The sequence below is a fragment of the Monopterus albus genome, unplaced genomic scaffold (assembly GCF_001952655.1).
Source record: "Monopterus albus unplaced genomic scaffold, M_albus_1.0 scaffold437.1, whole genome shotgun sequence".
Taxonomy (NCBI): Eukaryota; Metazoa; Chordata; class Actinopteri; order Synbranchiformes; family Synbranchidae; genus Monopterus; species Monopterus albus.
In genome coordinates, this window is record NW_018128317.1 from 22,770 (window position 1) to 47,977 (window position 25,208).

At 41.7% G+C, this 25,208-nt stretch overlaps 3 protein-coding genes across 9 annotated transcripts in view; 1 reads left to right on the forward strand and 2 right to left on the reverse strand.

The window, feature by feature from the left end:
* Positions 1 to 39: 39 nt before the first annotated feature.
* gemin5 (gem (nuclear organelle) associated protein 5) lies at positions 40 to 16,510 on the forward strand. Of its 2 annotated transcripts, none has more exons than XM_020587057.1 (28): positions 40 to 279; positions 1,659 to 1,813; positions 2,459 to 2,640; positions 3,514 to 3,665; positions 3,838 to 3,936; positions 4,191 to 4,323; positions 4,766 to 4,931; positions 6,005 to 6,217; positions 6,651 to 6,736; positions 7,389 to 7,471; positions 7,928 to 8,058; positions 8,606 to 8,679; positions 9,167 to 9,348; positions 9,584 to 9,723; positions 9,887 to 10,058; positions 10,197 to 10,406; positions 10,483 to 10,539; positions 10,651 to 10,776; positions 11,359 to 11,454; positions 11,593 to 11,730; positions 12,385 to 12,532; positions 12,817 to 12,936; positions 13,063 to 13,273; positions 13,562 to 13,828; positions 13,974 to 14,136; positions 14,547 to 15,048; positions 15,591 to 15,678; positions 16,269 to 16,510. In XM_020587057.1, the coding sequence occupies exons 1-28, from the start codon at positions 138 to 140 to the stop codon at positions 16,425 to 16,427; spliced, it is 4,395 nt and encodes a 1,464-aa protein (XP_020442713.1). In that variant the 5' UTR covers positions 40 to 137; the 3' UTR covers positions 16,428 to 16,510. The 2 variants fall into 2 exon arrangements, with proteins under 2 accessions (XP_020442713.1, XP_020442714.1); XM_020587058.1 differs by having other exon boundaries at positions 7,931 to 8,058.
* A 924-nt stretch (positions 16,511 to 17,434) lies between these two features.
* On the reverse strand, positions 17,435 to 21,591 carry cnot8 (CCR4-NOT transcription complex, subunit 8). Of its 2 annotated transcripts, none has more exons than XM_020587067.1 (7): positions 21,494 to 21,591; positions 20,494 to 20,703; positions 20,073 to 20,266; positions 19,635 to 19,796; positions 19,024 to 19,168; positions 18,739 to 18,849; positions 17,435 to 18,080 (listed from the first exon to the last, which is right to left on the reverse strand). In XM_020587067.1, the coding sequence occupies exons 2-7, from the start codon at positions 20,608 to 20,610 to the stop codon at positions 17,952 to 17,954; spliced, it is 858 nt and encodes a 285-aa protein (XP_020442723.1). In that variant the 5' UTR covers positions 20,611 to 20,703; positions 21,494 to 21,591; the 3' UTR covers positions 17,435 to 17,951. The 2 variants fall into 2 exon arrangements, with proteins under 2 accessions (XP_020442723.1, XP_020442724.1); XM_020587068.1 differs by lacking the exon at positions 21,494 to 21,591 and adding an exon at positions 20,872 to 21,027.
* A 718-nt stretch (positions 21,592 to 22,309) lies between these two features.
* The window catches only part of fam114a2 (family with sequence similarity 114 member A2), a 47,605-nt gene continuing 44,706 nt past the window's right edge, over positions 22,310 to 25,208 (reverse strand). For 3 of the 5 annotated variants that reach the window (XM_020587061.1, XM_020587060.1, XM_020587059.1), the window contains exons 11-14: positions 24,277 to 24,401; positions 24,099 to 24,171; positions 23,789 to 23,842; positions 22,312 to 23,366 (exon numbers count right to left, since the gene is read on the reverse strand). In XM_020587061.1, the coding sequence (XP_020442717.1) occupies positions 23,265 to 23,366; positions 23,789 to 23,842; positions 24,099 to 24,171; positions 24,277 to 24,401 (354 nt within the window). In that variant the 3' untranslated portion in view covers positions 22,312 to 23,264. Of the gene's footprint in view, positions 23,367 to 23,788; positions 23,843 to 24,098; positions 24,172 to 24,276; positions 24,402 to 25,208 lie in introns of all 5 variants that reach the window. The other 2 variants (XM_020587062.1, XM_020587063.1) reach the window with 2 other exon arrangements.

Here is a 25,208-nt window from a genome sequence, read left to right on the forward strand (position 1 = left end):
CTCGACACCAACAAGATTTACGACACCACGTTAAATGTACGACCGTCAGTGTTGTAGTGATCGTAACATGTGAGAAGTTTAATGTTGGGAATATAGGCTCTACTAGAGAACAGCTATTGTAAACTGTCAGAGGCGCCATGCACGAAAGATCGCTGCCTGCCTCTCCCAACTGGTACTGCTCGCGCTGTAGTGACATCAACAGCAGAGGTTTACTGGGCATCGGAGCCAAAAACACAATTTATCTGATTGATGTGTCTGCATCCGTGTGCAAGGTCGTAGGTGAGTCTGCTGTCACTGGTGGGTATCACACAGATAGGACGGAGGTCACTTTAGCATTTGTTTTTGAGTTTCTCAAGCTAAAACGTGTTAACTCCAGGTAAAAGTCATGTCTTTGTTTTTGAGATCACCACAGGTGTGATTTATACTCTTGGACGTACGTACTGAAACAAAACGACATGTTAGCAACCTGATCATAGATTAGTGATGTGAGAAATGAAAGGAATAGTGCTGAAATAATTATTTGAGCAACCACTTAGGACAGTAAAGACAAAATACATTGGTGGCTTAAAGACCTGACTTATTATTTATTAACTAAAATGATTGAATGAGCACTACAGGTTAGTGCTGGAAACATCATTTGATTCATGGATACAACCACTTTGATAATTGAGTAATTGTTTAAACCATTTATCGAGCAAAGATTGAAAAAATAGCCGGTTCCAGAATTTGCTGCTCATAAATTATGGATTGGTTGGGCACAACAAACACTTTGGGTGCTGGAAAACTGTGGTGAGCATTTTCAGACATATTTAGACTAAATGATTAGGTACGTAGGTAGGTAGGTAGGTAGGTAGGTAGGACTTTATTGATCCCACAGTGGGGACATTTTAGTGTTCCTGCAGCAGTATTCCAGTGTTCCTGCAGCAGTAAAAGACAAAACAACATGACACCATAAGAATAAACACCCCACACAATTCTTGAGAAAACAAGATCCAGGTATCTGAAAAACCAAATAAAAACATGGTATTTCAGAGACAATCAAGAACAAGAATAGACCTCCCACAGTTTGTGCCTGAGACACAAGTCAAAAAGATACCTAGGAACAAGACAAAAAAGAATAGTATTGAGAGGAATCAAGAAAACAACCAGGAAATCAAGAACAATCGAATATTACTTAGGAGATGTTGGTGAGTTATGTTTGTTGCACTTTGATGGGATAGAGGGGGGATAGAGGTCAAAGCTGTAGCAGCAGTGTTTGAGTTTTAGGATAAATGAGATTTCTAAGAGAGCCTCTTTCCATAATGTAGCTTTATAGCATCTTTCATTATACCCACCACCGTACCTGTCCACCTCTTTCAAGCTATTTTGTGACAGAATTTCTGTAGAAATCCAGATTCTTACAATAGCAATTAGCGGTGATTTTCTAAGACTTTAGAAAGCTTTTACAGAGCCACAGAAGACATCAACTACAACTGTTTGCAAGGCCTTAAGAAGATTTAGTTTTTTCTGTGTGAAAGTAAAAATCTCCAGTCACCACTCTGGTAAATCCATTCAGTAGCGATATCAGGGCCTTGCACCTCAGTTTCAATACTTTGTGGCCCCTTTCCTGGTTTTACACCTTGGTGACACTGACAGCCACGTCTCTGTGTGTTTTTCAGGTGAGCTAGCTGGCCATAAAGACTTGGTGTCAGGCTTTTCATTTTGTCAGCATGCAGGGCAGAGTCACATCTGTGCCAGCTCGTCCAGTGATGGAAGTATTCGCTTCTGGGACTCAGACAACAAGTCTCTTATAAGGGAGCATGCAACTCATCGGGTGAGAGTCAACTGTCCTGTCCTGATGTCTCATCGCTGCAGAAACGATGCATTTTCACAACATGCTGGCGCCCCCTGCAGGCTGATGTCTGCTTTGCACTAGCAGCTGTCTGTCAGACCCAGTCACACATTTCTGAGCTGTCCTGGTGAGATTTGACTGATGGGGGGAGAAAATTCACCATCTGAGCTTGACAGTTTTTACTCTGGGGGGACAAACGGCACAACATATTTCTGTAGTTGGCTTCAAAGCCACTCCTCTGCAGCAGTTCATTGTCTTGAGGGCATTTTTTAAAACAGCTGTCCGAGTTAAAAAGGGCACCGCTTATTTACTTTCCATTATTTGCTTCAAAGTATGCCTGCTAGGGATGGTATTTTGTGGTTTAATCTGAAAATTGAAAACCACAGAGAGACAGGATGGGTGGGCTTCCATCTTTGAGGACAGATTTGGATCTAAAATAGGTATTTATTTGTTAGTCCAACAATGGATGTGAACAGTTTGCTTAACATGAATGAGGCATAAAACAGTCTGTGAAGCACAAATGTGTTTTTTTCCATTTCAGCAATCATAAAACACAAAACCTTTCCCTTAATCCAGAGTAATTACTTTGACATATTGTCGCTGAAGTTGTTTTGTCCACACACACAGAGCCCCGTCTCAGCAGTGCACTGGTCCCCGGTGGATAAAAACCTTGTGGTGTCGGGGGATGAGAAGGGCATCGTGGTATGTCAGTGGTACCACACAGGGGACACTGCCAGCTTCTTTCCTGAGCCCAGGACCATCTTCTGCCTGACCTGCTCCCCTCACACCTGGAACTCTGTGGCTATTGGGTATGAAGACCACAGAGCACCACTGTAAACACCACAGTGTATCCTGAGGGGACTGAAAGGGTTTTTTTTTTCTGTAAACAAAGCCCAGGAACTCAAATCTGAACCAAAATAAGACTGGTTTAGTGTGGCTTTGTCTGAACAGTAGGGGTGGGAATCTTTGGCAGGCTCACCATTCAATTAAAAAATTATTTGATTCAATAAAAAAAAAAGAAGAGCAAAATATTTTGGCTCTGACTGTAGTTTACTATGTGTCATTTCTGTCATTTGCCCACTGGGCTGCTAAGAAAGTTTAGCAGTTAAGCTAACTGGTTCTGATGAGCATCAAAACCAAGTACTTTACATACTGCTATGTAAGCAGAGTGTCTAGAGACAGAGAAACAGTGTTTGCTTAATAGCTAAAACTTGAAAATGATTAAAATCAGCAGAATGTGTACTGAAAAGAAAGCACATCGCTTATGGAGTTTCTATTCACAACAGTGAGAGTAAAGAGCTTTCCTTTTTACATGCTGTACCTACCTCCTGAGGAGCAGCATATTCTCCATTAATCAATACTCCCTTTGTACCTCACTGTAGAAAGTGGTCAAAATACCCCTCTGGAGCCCCCATTAAAGTAAAAAACAAATACAGTCTATAAAACTGGCATTCTGTTTCTTTAGATTTGATTTTGAAGGGGCCTTCTAAAGTAAACACTTCAAATCTGATATCTGCAGACCCCTCCTCACTTCATCTCTTCTGCTTCCAATTCAGCAGTTTTAGCTTGCAGAATTTTTGTAACAGGAAACATTCTTGAAGTTGAGAGTCAAACTGTAATCAGCATATACTGTACATAACAGTATGAGTGATTGTGACAACTCTGTTATTGTTCTGTCTAAGGTACAAAGATGGGATGATCATATTGATTGATGTGAGTAAAAAAGGCGAGGTGATGCACCGTCTCCGTGGACATGACGATGAGATCCACTCGCTAGTGTGGTCGCCGCTGGCCAGAGAGGATGCCCTCTGCAGCAGACCTGAGGACGGGGAAGGTGCCTGCCATTCCTATATTGATTTGATTCATTATCTGCTTTTTTGTGTGTGTGTGATATTTTGCGCAAATGACTATATTTTGAAAAAAAAAAAAGATAGAGAGAAATATAAAGTGCTGATGATCCTGTTTTGATTATTCATGTGACATGTGGACTTTGTTTAATCTGGCAGCATCTAATGGAGTGTCTACAGTGGGAGAGAAGGGCTGCTATCTTGCCTCCGGTAGCAAAGACCAGACCGTGAGGATCTGGAGCACAGTGAAGGGCAAAAGTGAGGTTCACCCTAGTTTTGACCAAATTAGTTATTTTCGCTAGAGTAGTTATCATTAAAATGTAGACCTTATACTTTTTCTCCAAAAAGCAAACTGTACAGATAGTAATCATTTATGCAGGACAGGGGAGTCTTAATTTATGATTCGATTTTATAATGGGTCTTTTGGTAAAAGTGTTCACATTGCTTATGTGCTTTTAAGAAAGATGGACCTGGGATTTTTTTTTTATCCTGTCATTCGCCTCTACTTACAGGTGTTATGACTCTGAAGCTGCCGTATCTGAAGAAAAGAAGCTCCGCAGCTGATCCTGGGGTCAAAGAAAGACTCTGGCTCAGCGTCCTTTGGCCACAGGGACGACCAACACAGCTTGTGTCCAGCTGTTTCAGGTATACACACGTCTTTTACTCAGAACATCAAAGACACCTTACTTAATCATTTTCTGAAGTAAATACAAGTTTTTATGTTGTTTTCCTTTCTTAATAGCAGTTAATCATATTGCAGAGATTTTGAAACTGTCAGTGTTTTACCCTTATTAATTGCAGTGATGCATTTACAAGCAGGGGCTAGTGAAGATTATGCTCCAGTTGTAGCGAAGACAATAAAATGAGCAAAATCACCAGTAATTCCTTTTATAGTGTCTGGAGATCAGCAGATTTGTCAGGAGCATCCTGGCTAGATGACAGCAGTAAACAGCACAAACTACAGTACAAAACAAAGCTAATAAAATGTAAACAGATGGCTTGGATTGTTGACTATACAAAGACATTATTCATCTTCACATACTTTAGTTAAGAGCATGCATGGGCTTACATCTGTGTGTGTCCTCAGTGGTGAGTTGGTGATGTGGGACTTGGCCAGGTCAGGGAAGCAGAGGTGGAGTCTGTTCGGGGCTTCTTCAGAAGGTCAGAACCACAGCAGGATCGTCTTCAACATGAGTTCAGTTCACCTGCAGGACGACAGAGAGCTGCTCATCAGCACCTCCATGGACAGAGAGGTGAGTCACAACAGAAGCTTTAAACAACCTCTGTTTGACACGTGCTGGGAAAGTTCACATTTTTTATGTGATATCAAAACCACCCTGGCTGGTTTGACTGAAATACCAAATCAGGACAGTCTGCTGTTGTCCAGCATAAGACTGAGAACTCGTAGTACTTTTTCTTGTAACTGTAGTTTGACTTTTCAAAACTGCTAATTCACTTTTCTTGCCTGAGAGTTGGATGCGAAGATCGGTACCACTCATATATATCAATATCTGACAGTTAAATATGAACCTTCCACCTGCAGTCAGTTAGCTTAGCATAAATACTGGTTACAGGGGGAGGCAGTTAGCCTGGCTCTGTTCAGAGCTAACAAAATCCACCAGTCAACCTCTGAAGTTCACTGATTAACCCATTATCAATTTATCTACATTTAATGACCATGTAGTGTTTTTCGGGGGGGTTATATGCTAGACTTTGTGCTAAGTGAGCTGACTGCTTGGCTGGGCTGCATTATGGATCCATCCCAGGTCTTTTATATGATCGTTCATCAGTCCTTGCTTGACCCAGAAGTCATTCTGGTTGAACAAGGATCACGGACATTTTAAGACTCTTATTTGCTCTGAGGCAGGAGGAGGCTGCTGGAGGAGCCATGAGCAAGGATACACAAGACCTTCCTTCATGCAAGATGCCCCTTTATTAGAAATCAGTTGGTGATTGGACGCTTCATATGAAGGATCACAGGAAAGGATATCTCATATCTAAAAATGTTTTTCCTTGAGTCCTCTCTCCTTTCATCTTACATAGGCAGGACTAAGAAGCAAGTAAAATGACGCGAGACAGGCAAACACTGGTGCTTATAAGAGACTTGGGATTTACCCACAGGGTGTACAGACATGAGTGGGATCAGTCATCTAACTCTTGGCAAGAAAGCCAATAAGCATATTGTTTCAAAAAGCATTTGATTGAAAGGTGGTTGCAAGAAATGCTGTAACCAATATGATTCACTGAAGGAGTGACGCCTCTGACTTCGTGCTGTTACCAAGCTGACTCACTGAAGGAGTGACGCCTCTGACTTCTTATTGCCCAGATTAAATGCTGGGACCTGGCGTCTCTGGACTGCTGCTGGACTCTGCCCACCCTGGGAGGTTTTGTCTACGCCCTGACCTTCTCCCCTGTTGGTTCAGGGTGTCTGGCGCTGGGTGTCGGTGACAACATGATCCGGGTGTGGAACACACTGACCACCCAGAACCACTATGACACCAGGTCCTTCTGGCAAGGCATCAAGTCCAAGGTCACAGCGGTAAGATGTCTTGGCTTGATTTTGTCTAAATGCTTCATGTAAGTTAATCTTTTATCAGCATTTAGCCTGTAATTATCTTTTAATTTGGGTTTATAGAAACTGTGTCTACTAATATTGAGCTATGGTATACAATCAACTGCATATTTGAAATGGATTAGAGGGAGGAAATCCCAGAGCAGTGGGCACAAGTCAGCTAAATGTCAGCTGTTTAATAAATTCTTCTGCTGAGTTGCTGATAAGACCACATACTCTCCTATCGGCCACTCACAGCCAGAACCTTCTGAAGACATTTGTAAACTTGCTGTGACTCAGGCTGTATGTTATCGCTTTAAACCGCTTTTAATTTTTCACTCTAATCTTCAAACCTCCACTGAACGACTTGACATAAAGGAAGTGCTTGAGATAAGATGTGTTAACTTCCCATTCACTGCAGCTGGCGTGGCACCCGAAGAAGGAAGGGTCTTTGTCTTTTGGAACAGATGATGGTAAAGTTGGAATCTACAATGTCTTCTCAAACAAGTAAGATTCATTATTTCACGTTTTGCACCTCTCTGTTAGTCTAATAGTTTATTACCTATGGTCATTTTCTTAAAACCATTTGTTGAAAGGGGAAGGTTTCAGGTACAGTACATCAAGATGAGCACAGAGAAAGTGTGATTGTGAGTACCGGTAGTTTGGAAGCCAGTCCTGGTGGTCCAAAAGGTTACTCAAGTGTGATGTTAAACACTGAGCCTGCATTGACAATTGTCTTTCAGTAATTTGGGACAGTTATCCAGTAGTTGAAGGCTGGAAATGAAAATTTGTTGCATATTCATGTATTCTGGATTTGTAAATCATTTTAAGAATTTCTGGCCAGATAATTAAGCTTTTTTTTTTTTAACAGAGAAACCCTATCAGAAATGAACATTTAAAGCTCAGTGTTCTTGTCTTTGACTATGTCTGAATGGAATTTTTAAACATAACTTTTGTTTGTTTATGCTAAGATTTGACAGGTCAACTTCTAAAAATGACTTCAAAAAAAGGATGACTCCTGAGATTTCAGTTTGTAAAGTTTTTGTAAAAGTCATGAGACTTGTTTCATAATCGCTTGTGGCCCCGAGTCCCATTTTCCTGCAGCTGTTCCTGTCATTTCCTCCTGACTTGTCATTTGTTTTGCTTCATCTCCTCCCAGGCCTCCGCAGATATCAAGCTCCTATCACCGAAAAACAGTGTACACGTTGGCCTGGGGACCCCCTGTCCCCCCGATGTCATTTGGTAAGTTCCTAATGAACTTTTAGCAACTGCTGCTGTCTCCTCTGAATGCTCTGACCCAGCAAAAACGCTGGCAGCAAGATGCTGAAAAGTGTCACGTCAGCGAGGCAAAAGCCCAAACACCTCCATGTGCGCTTTTGTAATCAACTCAGTAATTGAATGAGCTGAGGAAACGTTTACTACTCACCACCTCCTACTTCAGCCACTCATGGGGAAATCAAGGCGTAGGAAGTTAAATTTACCAGCTGTCGGCGGATGACATTTTGATTTGTGTATCCATCACACATCTTTTAAGCCATAAATGCAATTGTCGCCATGCCAACAATCTGCTGATTGCTCCTAAACGAACAAAAGGAGCCACTAATTTGTTTACTTGCTGCATTGGCACTGGTGCAGCTCAGTTCATGTCTCTGGTGCAGTTTGACCCTGAAACTATCTATAATTCTGCATGTGTGACAGTAGAAGGGAAGCCGTCGTATAGCCTGTACAGCTGTGCCGGAGAAGGCATCATCCTGCAGCACGATCCATCTAAGCTGAGCGGCGAGGCGTCGGACATCGACAAGCTGATCAGAGATACCAACAACATCAAGGTGGGAGGGATGTTGATGTGATGATGATGTAATTCTCTGGGCTGTTCACCTGCGATCTGTGTCACAGTCAACTTCTAAGCTTTATCTGTGTTGGTTGATACTGTGGGGTTGACGGACTAACACTTGGCACTATTCATTAGATGTTCTCATTTAGCAGCCTGGTACAACTGCAAAATAAATACATGTGTTTTCTCTGCAGCTGATGCATATATTTGTTTGGCCAGTTCACAAATCATCCTTCCAGAATGTTATAGCAAAGCTTTCTTTATTTATCTGTATTCTCTCAGGATCTATTTATATCTAAGCACAGACTTCAGAAACCCTTTACTGAACCAGGAGCATCGGTCAGACAAAATACAACCTGACAAAAACACTTCAGGGTGGAGAACAATCCCAGAGAATTCACATGAAGAGTTTACAGATTTGAGGTTTTCTGTGTCAAGGTGTTAATCAAGCAGATATTGTGGCTCCTGGCTCTGACAGTTGGCTGCTGAATGTAAATGGAGGCGATTTGAATAGGTTATAAAGGTGTTCTGTTTCCCGACAGCACAAGCTGTCTCCACACACTGACCTCAGTTGGAAGCCAGATGGGAAAGTGGTTGCCATCGGCAACGAGGATGGGTGAGCAAACCGTTGGGCCTGACCCTTCTCATAACAGACCGTCAGCCCTGTGGAGTCATGGAAGGGGCCATTGACATCACATAGTCTGTAGGCTACAGAATAATGGATCTGTTTCTGTTAACTGGGTCATATGTGATGCTTAAACATCTTGAACCAGGCAGATTCACAATAAAACTTAAAAAACACTGCGGCCTTACCAACCAGAAAATCTGTTCACTGTTTAGCTTTGTAAATGTTGAACAGGTTTTGTGGTGACTTTGGACTTTGAACAGTGACATTATACAAAGCTAACATAAGTTTTAAAGCTACTATAATCAATGAGATGTCAGTTTCTTCAAATAGTAGATGTTTGGGCAACCAGTCTGTTTGGTTGTGTCTCGTCCTGCCTTCTAGTTTTCACCTTATCTTGGAAGTACAGTTACTTTGAATTCCTACTAGAAGTACAGTTTTTGTCTTTTAATTGGCTGCTCTGTGCCCTCTGCTGCAGGTGTATTGATGTGTATCAGGCTCCCAGTCTGAAGCTGCTGTGCAGCATTCAGCAGCACCACAAGATCATCAATGTGCTACTGTGGCACCCTGACCACAACTCTCCACCTGAGCTACACTGCCTCCTGGCCTCGGGCTCCAGCAATGCTACTGTCTTTGTGCATGACCTCCACGCCATCATAGGTGGGAAGAGACCTTGAACACATCGTATTATTAAATCCACCCAAGGGATTTTTCTGCAAACCCTACCTTATCTGCAGAAGCTTGCATTTTTCTGGATTTGATTATTTCAGCAAAGGGAATGTCACCTCACCAAATGTGCATTCCAGTGGTTACACTGAGATGAACATCACATCTTGGATATGTCAGATTTGAATTGCTCAGTATGCATTAATTTTACTGTGTTGCTTTTGTGCAGAGAGTCCTCCAGAAAGCCCTGTGGTGTTGACAGAGCCGTTTCGCAGGCTGTGTGGTCATACAGCTAAAATCACTAGCATGGCCTGGAGTCCGCACCACAAAGCCCGGCTGGTCACTGTCTCGTATGACGGCACAGCCCAGGTCAGCACCACGGCCATAAAGCCAAGATAATGTTCTTATCAGACACCACATTTTTGAAGGGTTTGGGTTCAGGGTTACTGCTCATGTAATACATGGACTTCCCATATTCACATATTTAGATTCCTTCTTCTCTTTCGCTGTTGGATGTTTATGTCCTGTTCAGGTGTGGGATGTGCTGCAGGAGGCGGCTGTCTCTAACTACCGGGGTCATGTTGGTTATCTGTTGTGCGTGGACTGGTCACCTGTCGATCCGGATGTGATCTGGACTGGAGGGAAGGACTTCACTGTGCAGGAGTGGTGCGTCTCCAAACAGGAGTTTACAAAACCACCTAAAGGTGAACATCTGTCTCTGCAGCACTGCGGATCCACCCAGAACCATCGTCCAACACTCAAGAATGGGTTAAATAAAAGTCATAGTTCTTCCTCTGTCTTTTGTTGTAACTGTAACAACGATCACATGCTTTTCCTCTCAGGGAAGAAGATGGTCGAGCTGAAGGAGAAGATGAAGGCCAATCCTAAGCAGAAGAGGAAGAACAAAAAAATGTCAGGGGGCGGAGGGGCTGCACTGTCAGAGATGAATGGAGAGTCAGTCACAGGAGAAGAGAAGGGTGTGACGGGACAGGAGCTGTCTGGTGAAGATGAGGAAGAAGTCAGCTCAGCGAGCAGTTCTGTACTTCCACCAGGTAGCAGAGCAGAAAACGGTGCCAAATTTGAACAGTAGGACTTATTCTTCAGCTTAATTTTGAAATTCTGTTTCAGCTACTTCTGAGATGCAAAGAAAATTCTCTGCTGCTGCTAAGAGCAAAGACAAACCAGGTAGACTATGGACTTAGGTTTAACAAAATGGCTTAATCTGGATGTGGTGTTGAAACTGTGTGTACGGATGTTTCTGTATGTAACTGTGCATTTTTCTGTGCGTGTTTCCAGACGCAAACCTGCTAAAGAAGAAGAAGCCTCGCTCCATGCTGCCCATCAGCACATCCATGGACCATCGGCCTAAAGATGAGCTTCTGCAGGACTGCATCACTTTGGCCTCTGTCAAGCACAACAATGGTGAGACTGAGTTTTCTGTGGGCTGGTCTGGTTTACTGGTTCACATGATTAGATTATTTAGAAAGACGGTGTGTAAAGGTGAAGAGTCAGAATAAGTGATTAGTTTTGGATTACACATTTCCATCTGGTGGCACGGTGGTAAAAGTAAAGCCCTGATCCCAAACGAGTGTGGGATCAGGGCTTTAGATCAGGATTACTTTTGGATCATCAGTTGTCAAAGCAACACACAGACTTTGAGTAAACAGGTAAACTGTTTTGATTACATGAAGATAAATACAAAAAAAGTTCTATAAATATAAACTAATGTACAGAGACCAGTGGAGTAGTGATAGTAAAAAGGTATATACAAAATAAGCTACATACAAAATAAAAAGAACTAACATTGGTGTCAGTATGTACTATAGCTATGTGCAGTATGAGCACAAGCCAGTAAATCATATGCGCAGTAGAAAACTACAGCAGCAGTGTAAAGTTAGATGCTGACCAGCTGGACACAAACTTTAGCTTTTCCTGTTTTGTTTAACTGTGGTTTAGGCCTCAGTCAGAAGCAGAACAGTGCACTGACTGTGTGTTTGTGTGCAGTGCCCCCTGCAGGGTGTGTCCTCAGCCAGGGAGAGCACATCCATCTGGGCCTCTTTTCTGACAGGGAGGCTCTGCTCCACATGTTTGAGGCAGAAGGTATGTGTTACTTTCTTTTTTTCTGCTTTCATGTGCTTACAGTATAAATCACAGCACAGTATAAATGTTAAATTGAATTAGGGTTCTTGATGTTGTGTCAGTGAGGTCATTCACTCTGCTGCGTGTGTCACCCTTCAGTGGAGGGTCACGTGGAAGCGGGTCACTACGACTCTGTTGTGTACCTGCGGCTGTGGGCTGGAGACCTGGAGGGGGCGCTGCAGCTGGCCACAGAGAAAGGAGAGCTGAATGACCACCTGCTCTCCATCGCTCCTATGGGTAACCACTGTTAATACTGATGTGTTGCCTTAGAATCGGGCTTTGGGAGGTGCTCTGATCCTCTGACACTGTGCTGATGTCTAACTGCTGTTTAAATTGTTTAGTTAGTTTAAGAACTTTTTCTTTATGAACAGTAACCAGGCACGTTCACGAGGTTTTGACTGAGTATTTCAAATTTTCTAGCATTTGCCTGCACATGACATCAAAATTAAAAACCAGTCGCTGATATGAACTGTTTTAACTTAAAAGTCAAAATTGGTCCCGATACATTTATGACTTAGTAATTCTGAGTAACAGTTCTAGTATCTCACCATTATGATTTAGTGCCCGGTATCTCCTGTTAATTTTTTAATGATTTCAAATTTTTATCTTTTTTATTAAAATTTTCTGCCAGGAATGAGTTTCTGCTTATAAAACGTATTCTGGGAATCTGGTTAAATGAAAACTTTGTAAACTAACAAAACTACATGAAGAAGCTGCTCAGCTTCACTGTGCTTGTTGTGACCTGGTTGGAAAAGTCTCTCTTTCACAGTAACACAGTCCCTTTCTGTAGTCTTTAGTCCTTTGGTCACCTCTTGACTGGTTTCACTGGTCTGCTTCTGATTTTTATACTTGGGGAAATAAACCGGTTCTTTGCTGTGTTTGCTCCTGCAGCGGGCTTCAAAGTGTGGAGCCAGACAGTGGAGGCCTTCGTCAAGCAGCTGTGTCTGCAGGAGCAGTACCTGAAGGCAGCGTCCCACCTGCTGTCACTCAACAAGCTGTATGAGGCCGTGGACCTGCTGCACTCTCACAAGCACTACAGGTTTTCCTCTTTAATCTTTGAGTTTTTTCATGGGCAATCACAAATTTTTTTACTTTTGGTCATACACTGTAACTACACACAGCTCTGCGAAGTTTGTTTGCTTTGCATCTCGTTTTGCTATATAATGGATTGTAGGTTTCATTTACCGATTATACATATTTAATGACACTTCTTCTATTTTTAAGTTCATGCCAATCTCGGCATGTTTCGTCTGTGTTAAGTCCAGGTGATGTTCATGTGTGTTCCTATGCTCAGAGAACAGACCTTTGTGTGTTGTTTGTCAGGGAGGCCATAGCTTTGGTCAAAGCCAGGCTGCCAGCGGACGACCCCGTCCTAAAGGAGCTGTACACCTGCTGGGCTGCTGTGCTGGAGAAGGACGGCCATTTCTCCGCTGCTGCTAAATGGTGATGTCTGCCCTTCATCTTCTCATCTTTCTGTCATGGTTAAACTAGCATTTAATATACATTTAAATCTCTTCACAAATGTTACTTAAACCCACCTTTTCTTGTTTGATTAACCTCATCTCCCAGTTACCTGGCTGCTGGCGCAGGTTTCGATGCAGCCAAAGTAATCGCCAGGAAGCACGACATCTCCTCACTGAAGACGGCGGCCAGTGTGGCAAGAATCTCAGGGGAGGTCGCGCTGGCTCGGTCGCTGGCGCTGAGATGCGCTAAAGACCTGGCTGGTGCTCAGGACTGGGTTGGATCCCAGGAAATCCTGAGCTCACAGGAGAACCTGTTGGTCAGTGGCAAATAAAGCATCACTCTATGGTTGAATCCAGATAGACTACTGCACACAGTGTATACTGTTAACATGCACCGGTTCAAAACAGAATATTTGACACTGGTCCATAGTCTTGACAAATCTGAACTGATTCCAGACAGAGCATCATGAGTTGTTTTGTATATCAAACTAATCTTAAAGTCCTATAGTCAACATGCAGCACAGGATGTTCTCACTCCTTTACAGTTGCACATTTTAAAGGAAAAGTCAAAACTACTTAATGAAACTGATTTCCCTCCTCTTCAGGTCCACAGGCTGCATCTCTGTGTTGCTGAGCTGCTGACTGTGATGCTGGCAGACTCCAAAGTTGTATCTCAGGCCTGTGTCTCCAGTCACCCATGGGCGTCCACAGGCGAGCATCACATCAGAATGCAGGACCGAGTGCGAGACGTGTGGGAGGTGCACTTTGGTGTTTCACAAAAGTCAGCAGGACATCGCGATGCTGGAACTCTTCTGCAGGAACTGAGGTCTATGGAGAGTCCACCACCCACCGCCAGTGTTCCCCTCGGACAGGTAGACACAGTACATTTTCTGATGTATGCAGGTTAAAAAAGTCTATAGGAAAGCTGCACTTACTTTTGGGAAGTTGGATAAACTGACCTGTGTTTAGCTGTCTTTCTCTATTTGTTGGTCCATGTATTTCTCTCTTCATCCACAGGTCCTGCTCTCTTCATCTCTCCATCTGACTCGCGCTGTGTTGAGCTGGTTATTGGATGATGATGGACAGCTGATACAGGAGTTGTGGCAGGCGGTGGCTTGTCTCCGTGACACCGGGCATTTTTGTGCCTCTGCAGAACTCTGCAGGCTGCTCTTCCCTGATGGTACGTGTCTGTCTGTGTGACCGGCCATTTCAGAATTTTCAGTATTTCAATCTTAAATGCATTTTTGGCATCATTCAGAGACTGATGTTAGTATTAAATTTATTTCAAGCATGCAGTGTGATGTATACTGTTCACGCTTTGAGTGTAGAGCCTGAAGATTTTTGTTCTGATCGATTTGGTGACACCCTGTGATGACTGGTGGTTTGGCAGTTTGTAACTACACGCTGCCATGCTGATGATTAGGGCTGCCTCCTGAAAGACGACTGATTGAATCATTAGTCGTGAGGCCTGTCAGTCGACTGAGACGCTTCGAGTTGAATTTGAAGATGCCGTGTTTGGCTTTTCTTCTAATCTGCAGCTAAAGCTTTTGCACCATTCTCCATACTTATTTATTTTTTGTCCTTCATCAGGTGACGTCAGTATTTGTTCCAGGAAACACTCCAAAACACTTCATCACACAGAAGACAAGGCCAAGGCTGCGGCTAACAGCCTCCAGGCCTTTGTCCATTACCACCGCCTGTATGAACGCTGGTGGAGCAACTCGGCTGACAACCAGGACATCCAGAATGGACTCTCGCTCTCAGCAGATGAAACCTGTCCTCCAGACAAGGGGAGTGATACAGTTAACAGAGCTCCATCAGAGTCAGAGGAGAACATAATGCCACTGACCAGCAGGTTGGATAAACTGGACTTTGATGTTTTGCTGCTTCTGTCTGAGCCTCATGCTGCATATCAGTCTACCCAGAGGTCAGTTGGAGAGATCCAGGAGCAGCTGGCCGCCATGGTGCTGCAGCACAACCGAGCACACGGGGGGCAGCTTGATACTGGGGAGAAAGAGGAAGATGAACACACACAAATATCTTCCACAGGAGAGTCATCAGCCACACAGAGGTCCACTGAGGTTGAGCAACGGTGAGGGCTCTGCTGACACATTAGTTCCTCATTTCATGTTTGGTATGAAGCCATGCTGCTAGCTAGAAGATTTTATTCCAGATACAACAGGTTACATTTGAGGAAAACACTTCACACTAAATAACATTTCTAAATTCATTTTTTCTCCTAATCTAACAGTGTCTGATCAGTGACTGGACAATGACTTAACACATTAGCAGTAAACTAACTGCAAGTGCAGGTCTTTAATGAAACTAATGTATAGTGATAGAGGTGGAAAGAGACTACTTACTATAAATACTGCACTTATGAGTTCTTCAAAACTGTACTTGAGTATTTGCACTTTATAGTTCTACTCAACTATATTTAAGAGGGAAATACTGTACTTTATACTCCATTACTCTGGCAGGCATACGTATTAGTTACTTTGTAAAGTTAAAGTATAGTAATGATAAAGATTTCATGTTTTCGCTGCCTGTCTGGATTTGAAATAGAGCCTCATTGTCCTGTAGTTGTCTTCCAACAGCTTGTCATTGTTGATTCAAATGTTTTCTCTCCCTCAGCACGGATGACCAGGAGACTCTCCCGTCTTTGTCCACCAGGATGTCAGAGTACCAGAAACAGCTGGCTGACCTGCCAGACACAGTCAAGGTACCCTGTGCACAACATGCCGAGTGAGAACAGCTGTATACCGTCATGTATCAATAACCCAACAGGTCCACAGCCACACAAGCAGCTCTGAGGCTTTTGACACAGCAGCGCTTTCAGTAAATAATATCAGCAAGACAACAGGCTCCCAATAACATGCTGATGTTAAGGAAGTCTACTGTTTATCAGATCCATCTTAGTTTATCTTGTTGGTGTGGGAACATTTGCTAATTGGCACAAAACAAGGTAGAAATGAAGGCTTTGGCACCATCATCAATTCCGGAGATTCTGTATTCAGAAGTACTGGACAGATTCTATTTTAACATGATAATGGAGCTAAATGAATAGTTAGAGGGGTCGCTGAATTCATCCTGAGGGGACATGAATATCTGAACCAAATTCCATAGCAATCAACCTTCTGTTGGTGCTAGAGTAGGAGTCTGTACGTTGACCACACAGGGCAGAGAAGCTGGAATAACAACAGAAGGGGTGTAGAAGTGGTAAATCTTAATGTACCTTTAAAGAAGAATACCTGTGTCTCGGACTTGATCGTCAATGCTAATGAACTAATACAATGTTGTGTTTTCCCAAAGATGTATCCTCATCCAGATGTTGCTGAATGTTGCCTGGTTCTACTGCACTTCAAGTCTTCATCTGTCTCAGAGTCTGTGCAACACAAGGCCAAAGATCTGCTTCATAAATATGGAACCAGTCCGTGTGTCCTGAAAGCCTCTCAGCGATTCTTAACCTGACTCTGTCACCACTAGACTGTAGGGAGCACTTCAACTGCACAGCTGTTTGTTGAATAAAAGAAATCTTCAGTTACTATATGATGGAACATAGTGAGTGGATTTGATTCTGGATCCAGATGTGCCTGAGGACACCGACAGATTTCTGTCAGTTACATCCCCTGGAGCTGAGGAGATTTAACTCCTTATCCACAGGAGATGCAGGTAACAGTTGAGTGCTGTCATGTGTTGCTATGCATTCCCACCAATTTAACATGCCTCCACATCCTAATTTGAATGTTCCACACTATAACAGCTGACAGCGGTGTCTAATAGCCAAAATGCCAGTCTGGACCCACAGTAAATATTAAATATCCAGTTAAAGAGTAAAGTAGTAGACTGGGGCTAGAATATAAGTTTTAATATATTTTTACAACAGAAAACATCTGAAATGCAGCCCTGTTCAAAACGTGAACTGTTTGGTTAAGGTTGGCAGTCGGTTCCATTTCTGTCTGAAAATAATACAAGTCTATATGGACAATGGACTTTGTTTTTTGGACAGACTTGAAAAATGTACCTCTCCTTTAATATGCCAAGGGAATGTACAGTTTTTCTTTTTTTTCTCTTTTAGCTTTTCAAATGTGAGGATATTCTGTTTTATAACATTATAGTTTGAATATCTGGTCCTCACTCTGGGAAAATTGGGCATTATCCACAGGGCTAGGTGGAAGTTTTGATTAAATTCTTATTTATACATTCCAAGGCGTGAATGTCCACATTTCCCAGAGCCAGAAGTGATGTCTTCAAAAACATCATCTCAAAACCCAAACATCAAATCATAACAGGAAAGTTAGAACCAGAGAATATTTGGCACTGGAGTAATTATCAAAACTGTTGATTGGTTTTCTTTGTTGCACCACTAACATGGTTGAGGCATCATTTCTGAGACTGGACAACTTTCCAGAAAAGAAGAAAACATTTTGGGGCTGAGCTTTAAGTTTCATCATATTTCACAAACTGCAGACATGAGGTCTAGTGACCTACAATAAACAACTTTAAACATCTTCTGACATTCAAAATACAAAACAATTTAATATACATTGGAACATGCATAACCAAACACAGTTACACTGTTAAAAGTTTCTCAAAGTGGAAAAGAGCTAAAACATTTATTTTCATCAAAATTATACATTTTAATTTACAGGCCCTTCCAGCATTAACTTAAAAAACTGAAATCCACAAAATGAGGAGTGCCACACACAGTCTGCACAGAAGAAGCTGGTCCTGCGCTTTAAAGAGCTGTTACTGCTGCTGTAATTGAAGAATTAACTTTTAGGAAGGGTTCTGAATGTATGGGCGTAAACTCAATAAAAGCGACTAAAAAGAAATGCGCAAGTCAATGGAAACGGTTCCACTGTCGCTGTGAGTTCACTGACAGTCACGCAAGAGGGGACTTTAGTTTGGTCTTGTGCTGAGGAGACTGGAGAGGAACTCTGCTGGTTGGATTTTAAAACAAGTGTGAATTCCACTTGAAGGTCAAGCGCTGGATCAGTGCTTGTTGTTGGTCTCCTCCTGGCCCGAGTTGGAGATGCCGTTCTGGGGTTGGCTGGAGCCCGATCCCAAGCCGTACAGTCTCCCACAATACTTTGCATCATCAATATTGTCTTCGAAGAAAAGCTGGACCAAAAAAAAAAAAAGTCACTTAAATAACTGCTGAATTTTAAAACCCACCTGTTCTTCTGCAACATACTATAAACTTTCAAGTAATGAAGAAGTGGACAGGCTCGTCCTGCACCGAAGCGATCGCCACACAACTCGTGCAGTAAAGGCAGTGACTGTTTTAGGAGGCAGGTGAGCTGCTGACTGCAAGAGCTCTGTGCACCATGGGAAATGTCTTTCCACATGTATAGTATAGCATCATTTCCAATTATTTGTGGAGTTTGGCTGTGATAGTCTAATTATCTATGAAAGTTTATTTTGTTAAACAGATGTTGTGGTTGTAGTTAGACAAGTTTTTGAACCCAGAGAAGCTGAATCAATTCAAAACAAATATAAAAGCCCTGCCACATTTGACACATACTCTGCTTATTGTATGCAACCTCTGATGTTATCAACTTTAGGTTTCAACAGATCTTCACCAAAAAAAAGATTATTTTTTTTAAATGTCAGGTAAAGTAGTGTTCCCTGTTTCTAGAGTCTACAGTGAATAAGATCCTCTGCTGGTGTGGACAGTATAGACCAAAAGGAAAATGGGCTGAAATCTCCAATGAGCTTCTGCTGATGCTACCGATCCCGCAGTGAATTTAAAAGAGATCAAACTACTGCATGTTTGTACCTCTTTCATTCTGAAGAAAGCCATTCCAGTAAGCAATGAGTCTGATCCAGCCTGGTGTTGCCGTCCAATCCTCTTCAGCTCCAACTGGTCTGCAACTTCCTGTAACCCTCCCTGCACAGACACACAACTGTCAGATGTCTATAGACTTGATGGACTGTCTTCTGATGTGTGCAAGTGGAGGATAAACATGAACATGATCACCAACTTGTCTCAACAGCAACACCTCTGATAATTTATACGAAATTCCTCTGCCAATCCCTGGCTGATTCCTATTCAGGCCAATACCTTGAGGTTCTTGCAGCTCTTCATCAGGTACTTGACATCATAGATCGCAGGGAAGAAAAGGTTGAGGATCTGGAAGAAGTCATGTTCCTCCTCAGGGAGTCGTGCATCTGTCAGAAGCTTCACCAGGTATCCAAAGTCATAGCCACTGAGGAACACAGAACAGAGCAGGAGGTTTCCAAGACGGTTGGGTTACACAAGATATTACTGGGCGTAAGTTAATAGGTGGTCACCGTGGCTCAAATTTAAGCCAACATCAAACTATCTTTAATGGGTTCATCTGCTGGGAGCCTGCCCAAAAATAGTTTTTGAGTAACAAAAAACATTTTTTATTTTTCAAAAATAGGGGGGGACATGTTGTTCAGGGACCTGGTTGCCTTGATTGACAGGTGCCTAAGCTTATCACACTTTCTCCTCAACTCCACTCTCTCTCCCAATATATACAGACCTTTTGGCTTCAGTAATAAAATGACATTATAAAACAAATACAGGTGTAAATGTAATAATAAATAATTTTTAAGACTTTTTTTCTAGAATGTAATAAACTGTAGGACTCTTGAGTTGTGCGAACAGGCATCAAAGATGCAGAAGCAGAGTCAGAACAAACAACTGACCTGTGGAAGGAGAGCCACTTGACATTTTCACACAGCACCAGACCAGATGTCATGAGGAGCTCAGCGAAGTAGAGCGTGTCAATTCCCTCTTCTTCATGTTTTTTAAACTGGAGGCCGGAGTTCTGGAGCAGGTCTATCGAGTCCTGTGAGTACATGTCTTCTCTGCAAGAAACAAACAAAAACGCACGTTTTATGTAAAGATGAACACAACTTCATCCAACAAAAACTTGTGTATAGCTAAAAATATACAAACTAAACTGACATAATTTGCTCTTCATTATAGATACCAACGATTAAATAATCTAATATTTTGATCATTAATTAGATCATCCATTTCTGAAAAGTGACTGAAAACATCTGGATGGCATAGGATGAAAACAGCTGGGTGAATGTTTGAAAGGCCAAGGAGGGAATAGGAGAAATTAACAGGCTGCTTACGTGAGGTTGAACTTGAAGTTGAACTGCCAAGTTGTTGTGCCGGGGGGATAGTCTCCCTCCTCATTCATGAACGTGAGCCCAAGTTGAATGATCTTCAGCAGGTCGACATTACACCTCAGCAGTTGGTACTGGTAGTCCACTGTGCTGCGAAACTCACCGATTGGTCGCACAACCACCCCAGGAAATTCAGTGTCCTGGTGAATAATAAAGACAAGTCTATCATTAAACACCAAAGTGCTCTGAAAATGTGTGATGTAACATTTGCTGGTTCCACTTGGCCTTAACCCTCATTATCTACTCAAAGAAATCATCTTTATTTTTTACACATTCACTTTTAAACCCTGTTCTTTTATCTAATCTTGTTGAAAACATGCAGTTATTATTTCATTTAACACCACCAACATCCATGAGCGTCTCTTACCATGGCAATGTAATTGTAGCTTTGAATAATCTGCCGGATCTTCCTCATTTCCTCTTCTACATTGCTCGCCCAGACTTCACAGATTATCTGACTGGAATCTGTAAGCGCAGCTGGCATGTTAGCAGGTCAGGAAGATAACCAAAACCCCGAGAATCCTGCTGCACTTGTGAAGGGGTCAGGCGGGCGGTTGTGTGATGAAGACAGACAACTCTGGAAGAGGATCGTAAGAGGAAGTTAGCAAACACATTTGAATCTCGCTTTAACTTATACAGGATATCGTGGAGCTAAATAGGGATTGTGGAACAATGCTAGTGTTAAAATAACAAGAGACAACACACATGAGGCAACATCATTATGAGTACAAAGCATTAACGTTACCGCCAAGACGAGATTCATTCAAAGCAGACAACGTGAACCAGAAGTAAACAACTGCAACTTTCAGTTATATCAGTCACCAGCTAATCACGTAGCCTGACAATCAGTGTATGATTATAGCGTTTACTAAGTTCATTAACTGCCAAGACAAAATATTAACTTTTGATTTCCTCTTAGCTAATGGACCTTGGTTACTATGCGTTACCATGACATCAAGATGAGTTAACTTTAAGTAGGCTAGCTAACGTTGTTGGCTGCTTAACGTTATAACAAGCTAGCTAACGCAACTGATATCTAAATATAATGATGTCAAACTTGAGAAAGTCTTGGAACTGTGCATAGTGATTATCCATTTAGGAAGTTTTCATAACCATATAACTTAAAATACTAATAATACTAGCTAACTGCGTTGAAGCGAGGGACTGAACTACTAGCTGAACGCTTAGCATGAACGGCTAACGTTTACAAGTTAATCCTCGCGTTATTAAGAAAGCTAACATAACCGGAGCAGATTTAATCAAACGACTCTGCATTTTCATTTATCGACATCTCACAGCAGCCTTGTGCGCTGCAGAGCACGACAGAGCATTGCTGTAGAAATGATAAAATACAAAGAAATATTTACCCGATATTTTCCCCGACGTAACCTGCTAATGGCACCTGTCTTCTTCATGTTCCTCCGCCCCTGCCTCTTTGTATGGATCGTTAATTAGACCGTGAATATACACAGCGCCACCTAGTAAATTGGAGTGTGAACGACATGAAATAAATCTTCATGTGGGTCCAACTGGTAATTTTTTTCCTGTATTTGACATAATTCTGCAGATAGCATGCAATTGCAGTGATTTTACTCCATACATTGAAAATGGCAATTGAAAATATAAACTGGATCTACTAAGTGCCAGAATGCAACTAATGTAAGTGGCCTACTATACTGCAAATTTGAAGTAGGCTACTTGAACTCCAGTAATTGTTTCCTTACTTCATCTCCTCAGAGGCAAGGAGGTTTTACTGGAGGATTATTTTTACAAGGATTTTCACATTTCCTCCACCGCTGGAACAATTTCCTACCAAACGGCCAATGGGTTCGCTCCCATTCGGTCACAAGAAATCAAGAAGTCGGCCTCTGATATGGAATGATAACGTCTGGCTTGCAATGGGCATTTGCTGTGACACAATTTTCCTGAATTGGAAGGAAGGGAGACAAACCATGAAAAGCTCCCCACAACACAGGTTCACAAAGTATATGTCCCCACTATAACCACAAATTTAAAGAAACGTGACTGACATCTTTTGATGCACACTAAAACTTATCAACCTGTAACTGCCACAATTTTACAATCTTATGTTTGTATATTTCTCCTAGTGAAAGGTAAACTTACAAGAAGGACAAAGCTGTGACCTTTGCCTTTTATGTCAGGAATATGGAAGGATGGCATAGTAATAGGTATAATATTTTAATTAGGAATGATGATTCTGATTAAATACATTGTCAATTCAAAACATGTTCAAAGCTGTTAGTGTTTTTAAAGGCCTCTCAATGCAAATATCCAAGCTGTCTGACACATTAGTCTTCCCTATTATTTTTTATTGTTCTCTGATTTTACCAGAGTAAAACTTGAGCGTTTTTGCTTTAACACATCAAGTCAAACCTCACAGCAGCTAAAGAGCAAGTCAGTTTTTGTCTGCAATTCTAAAGTCTTCCATTTTGGGGCTGTCTAAAGAGAAAAAGACCAGATGGGAAGTATTTAGATTATGAAGGGCTACTGAAACTTAAGATTCCATGTGACATTTAGCAAAAAGACAGTCAGAGAAAAGAATAAAACCAACAGAAGTATAAGCTTTTACAGTCAGTTTGCCCATGATTTAAGGATATTGTCAACATTGCCAGAAATTAAAAGAACAATAATTTATGCACTGAAGATTTTCAAAAGTAACTTAAGGCCTCTCGAGTCAGCTAGAACCTGATTTGACAGATAAGCGATGGCCTGGTGGCCACAAAGACTACAAAAAGTCATACGTTTAAATCCCAACACTGTCTACTTATTCATTCCTTATTAGTGTGCTTGTAAAAAGACACATTTGCTGTTCCAGGACCAGAAATATGTTGGATGACAGGGTTTAAGAAATATATGCATAGAAAACCAAACCCAAAGTATTTTCTGTGCAGTCAAGAAAAAATACATTATTAAATGGTTATAAAAAAAACCAGCAATGTACAAAAAGTTAACACTGTTTGACAACAACACACTTTCCTGCAGGTGTAAAACTGATTTTGTCCTGAGCTGAGAACCACAGAGAAAATGCTGACGTGGACAGTTTTTAAAAGAAGTTCTCTGCTGTGACAGAGTCGCAGCACGATGGCAGTGGTACAGTTCAGTGGTGACGCCAGCTGGTCACGGCTCGGTGGATTCAGCTCTCCTCTGGATGTAGGAAATCTCCAGTACAGGCATTAGAAGCTGGAAAGCATCCTGGATGTAAGAAGCACTGTTGGATGCCTGTGATGGAGGATTCAAAGCACATGAAACACGAAGAACACGGCACAAACAATATCATTCTGAAATGTCCATACTAACCTCTGTATTTTCTCATAACACACATGCAGATAATCTGACAGCTAAATATATTTGTGAGATAATTCCACTGTTTCCTTTGATTGTTGGAGGATTTCCACCAATATAAAATTAATGTCTTTAACCAAGACAGGAGAAGGTGGGAAATTATTTCAATAAGTTTCCTCTTACTGGAATAAAGCCAGTGTTTGGAGATTTTTAAAAGCCCATTCAACTGGTCAAAACAAACAGACAATAACCATGCAAAGCCTTAGATTACTCAATTAACAAACATCAACTATTTTAATAATGATGGCTAATTGTTTCAATCGATTTGTCCTCTGTGTATGCAGTACTGTGCCACAAACCTCTAAAAAGACTCCTGTTATCAGCGGGTTGAGGACATCTCCCTTCTCATGTGACTGTAAGACAGGATTTAAATCAGATCATCTCTCTAACCAACAAAAACAGTGATCAAATGTGGCACATGCAGTTTTGAACATGAAAATGCTGAAGGTGCAAAGAGCAGGATACGTTTTGCTACATTAAGTGAAATACAACTAGAAACAAAAAGGGGAGTGGGGTTGAGAATTTGTCCTAATTTGACAAAATTAAGTGAATTGTTTAACTTTATAATGCAGCTCTTAGAAACACAGAACTTAGAAGAGTAACACTTACCCCTGCAGCTGTCAAGCAGGAGGTGAACCTTTTGGAAAGCTGTGAGATTTCTTTACACAAAACAATGGTTAACCTGAAGACACACAATATGAAAAATTACAGACATTCAGTTAAAGTAGAGATGAAGCTGCTGCAGTATCTCCACATGCTCAGACAGACAGAATGACTGTTGTCTTACTGTGACAGGACGCTGGCCTCGGCGCTGCTGCTGCAGAAGACGATCATCTGAGCCAGCTTGTGGAAAAGCTCAATGGATCGAGCAGTCAGCTCAGCCAGACTCCTGATGGCTACAGCATGGACCTCCTGGCAAGATACAGACAAAAGTGTGTTTTCATTCCTCTTGGTGACTTTACATTGACCTACAATCCCAAGGACACACACACACACACACACACACACACACACACACACACACACCTGAATGGACCAGGAAACACTCAAAAACATATACCAATATGATAGAATGGGGTCCAAAGCTGCGCTGACAAAAGAGCAGTGCTTTTACAGTGATCTTAATCTTAATTAATGGTAAACGCTGAGTTACATGATAAAATAGGAGTGAACGGACTAAATGGTCTTTGAACATATGTCTGTTGAGGTTTTAATATTTTGATTACTGCAGGAGGTGGGTCACTGACTCTGCGTGTCTCTGGTGTTTTTTTTTTAGGGTTCTGGTCTCTGGCTTTTTTTCCTTTTGGTAATATTTTCTTGAAATATCATTATTGTATCAGATCTACTGTAAATCCATTTGTCAACTAATAGGAAAATTATCTACAATCCATCATTTAGACATTTAAAAAGCAAAATTGCCAAACACTGATTTTTCTCTTTTATATCAATGTGCATTAAATATCTTTGCTACAAGTTGTGGGATCTGAGGAACTGTGATAAGCATCTTCGCAGTTTCTTCATATTTAACAGATTAACATTTAACTGTAAAAGTCTATTCTGTGTGGATTTTGCTTGTTCTCCCTGTGCCTGCATGAAATGAAGCTTATTAAATATTCTCACAGGATGACATCATGACAACTGCCTACCAGCTGTAGCTCAGTAGAGACTGGACACTGGACAATGACCCTTAAGTAAATCTACTTCAGAAGGACTGTAGAA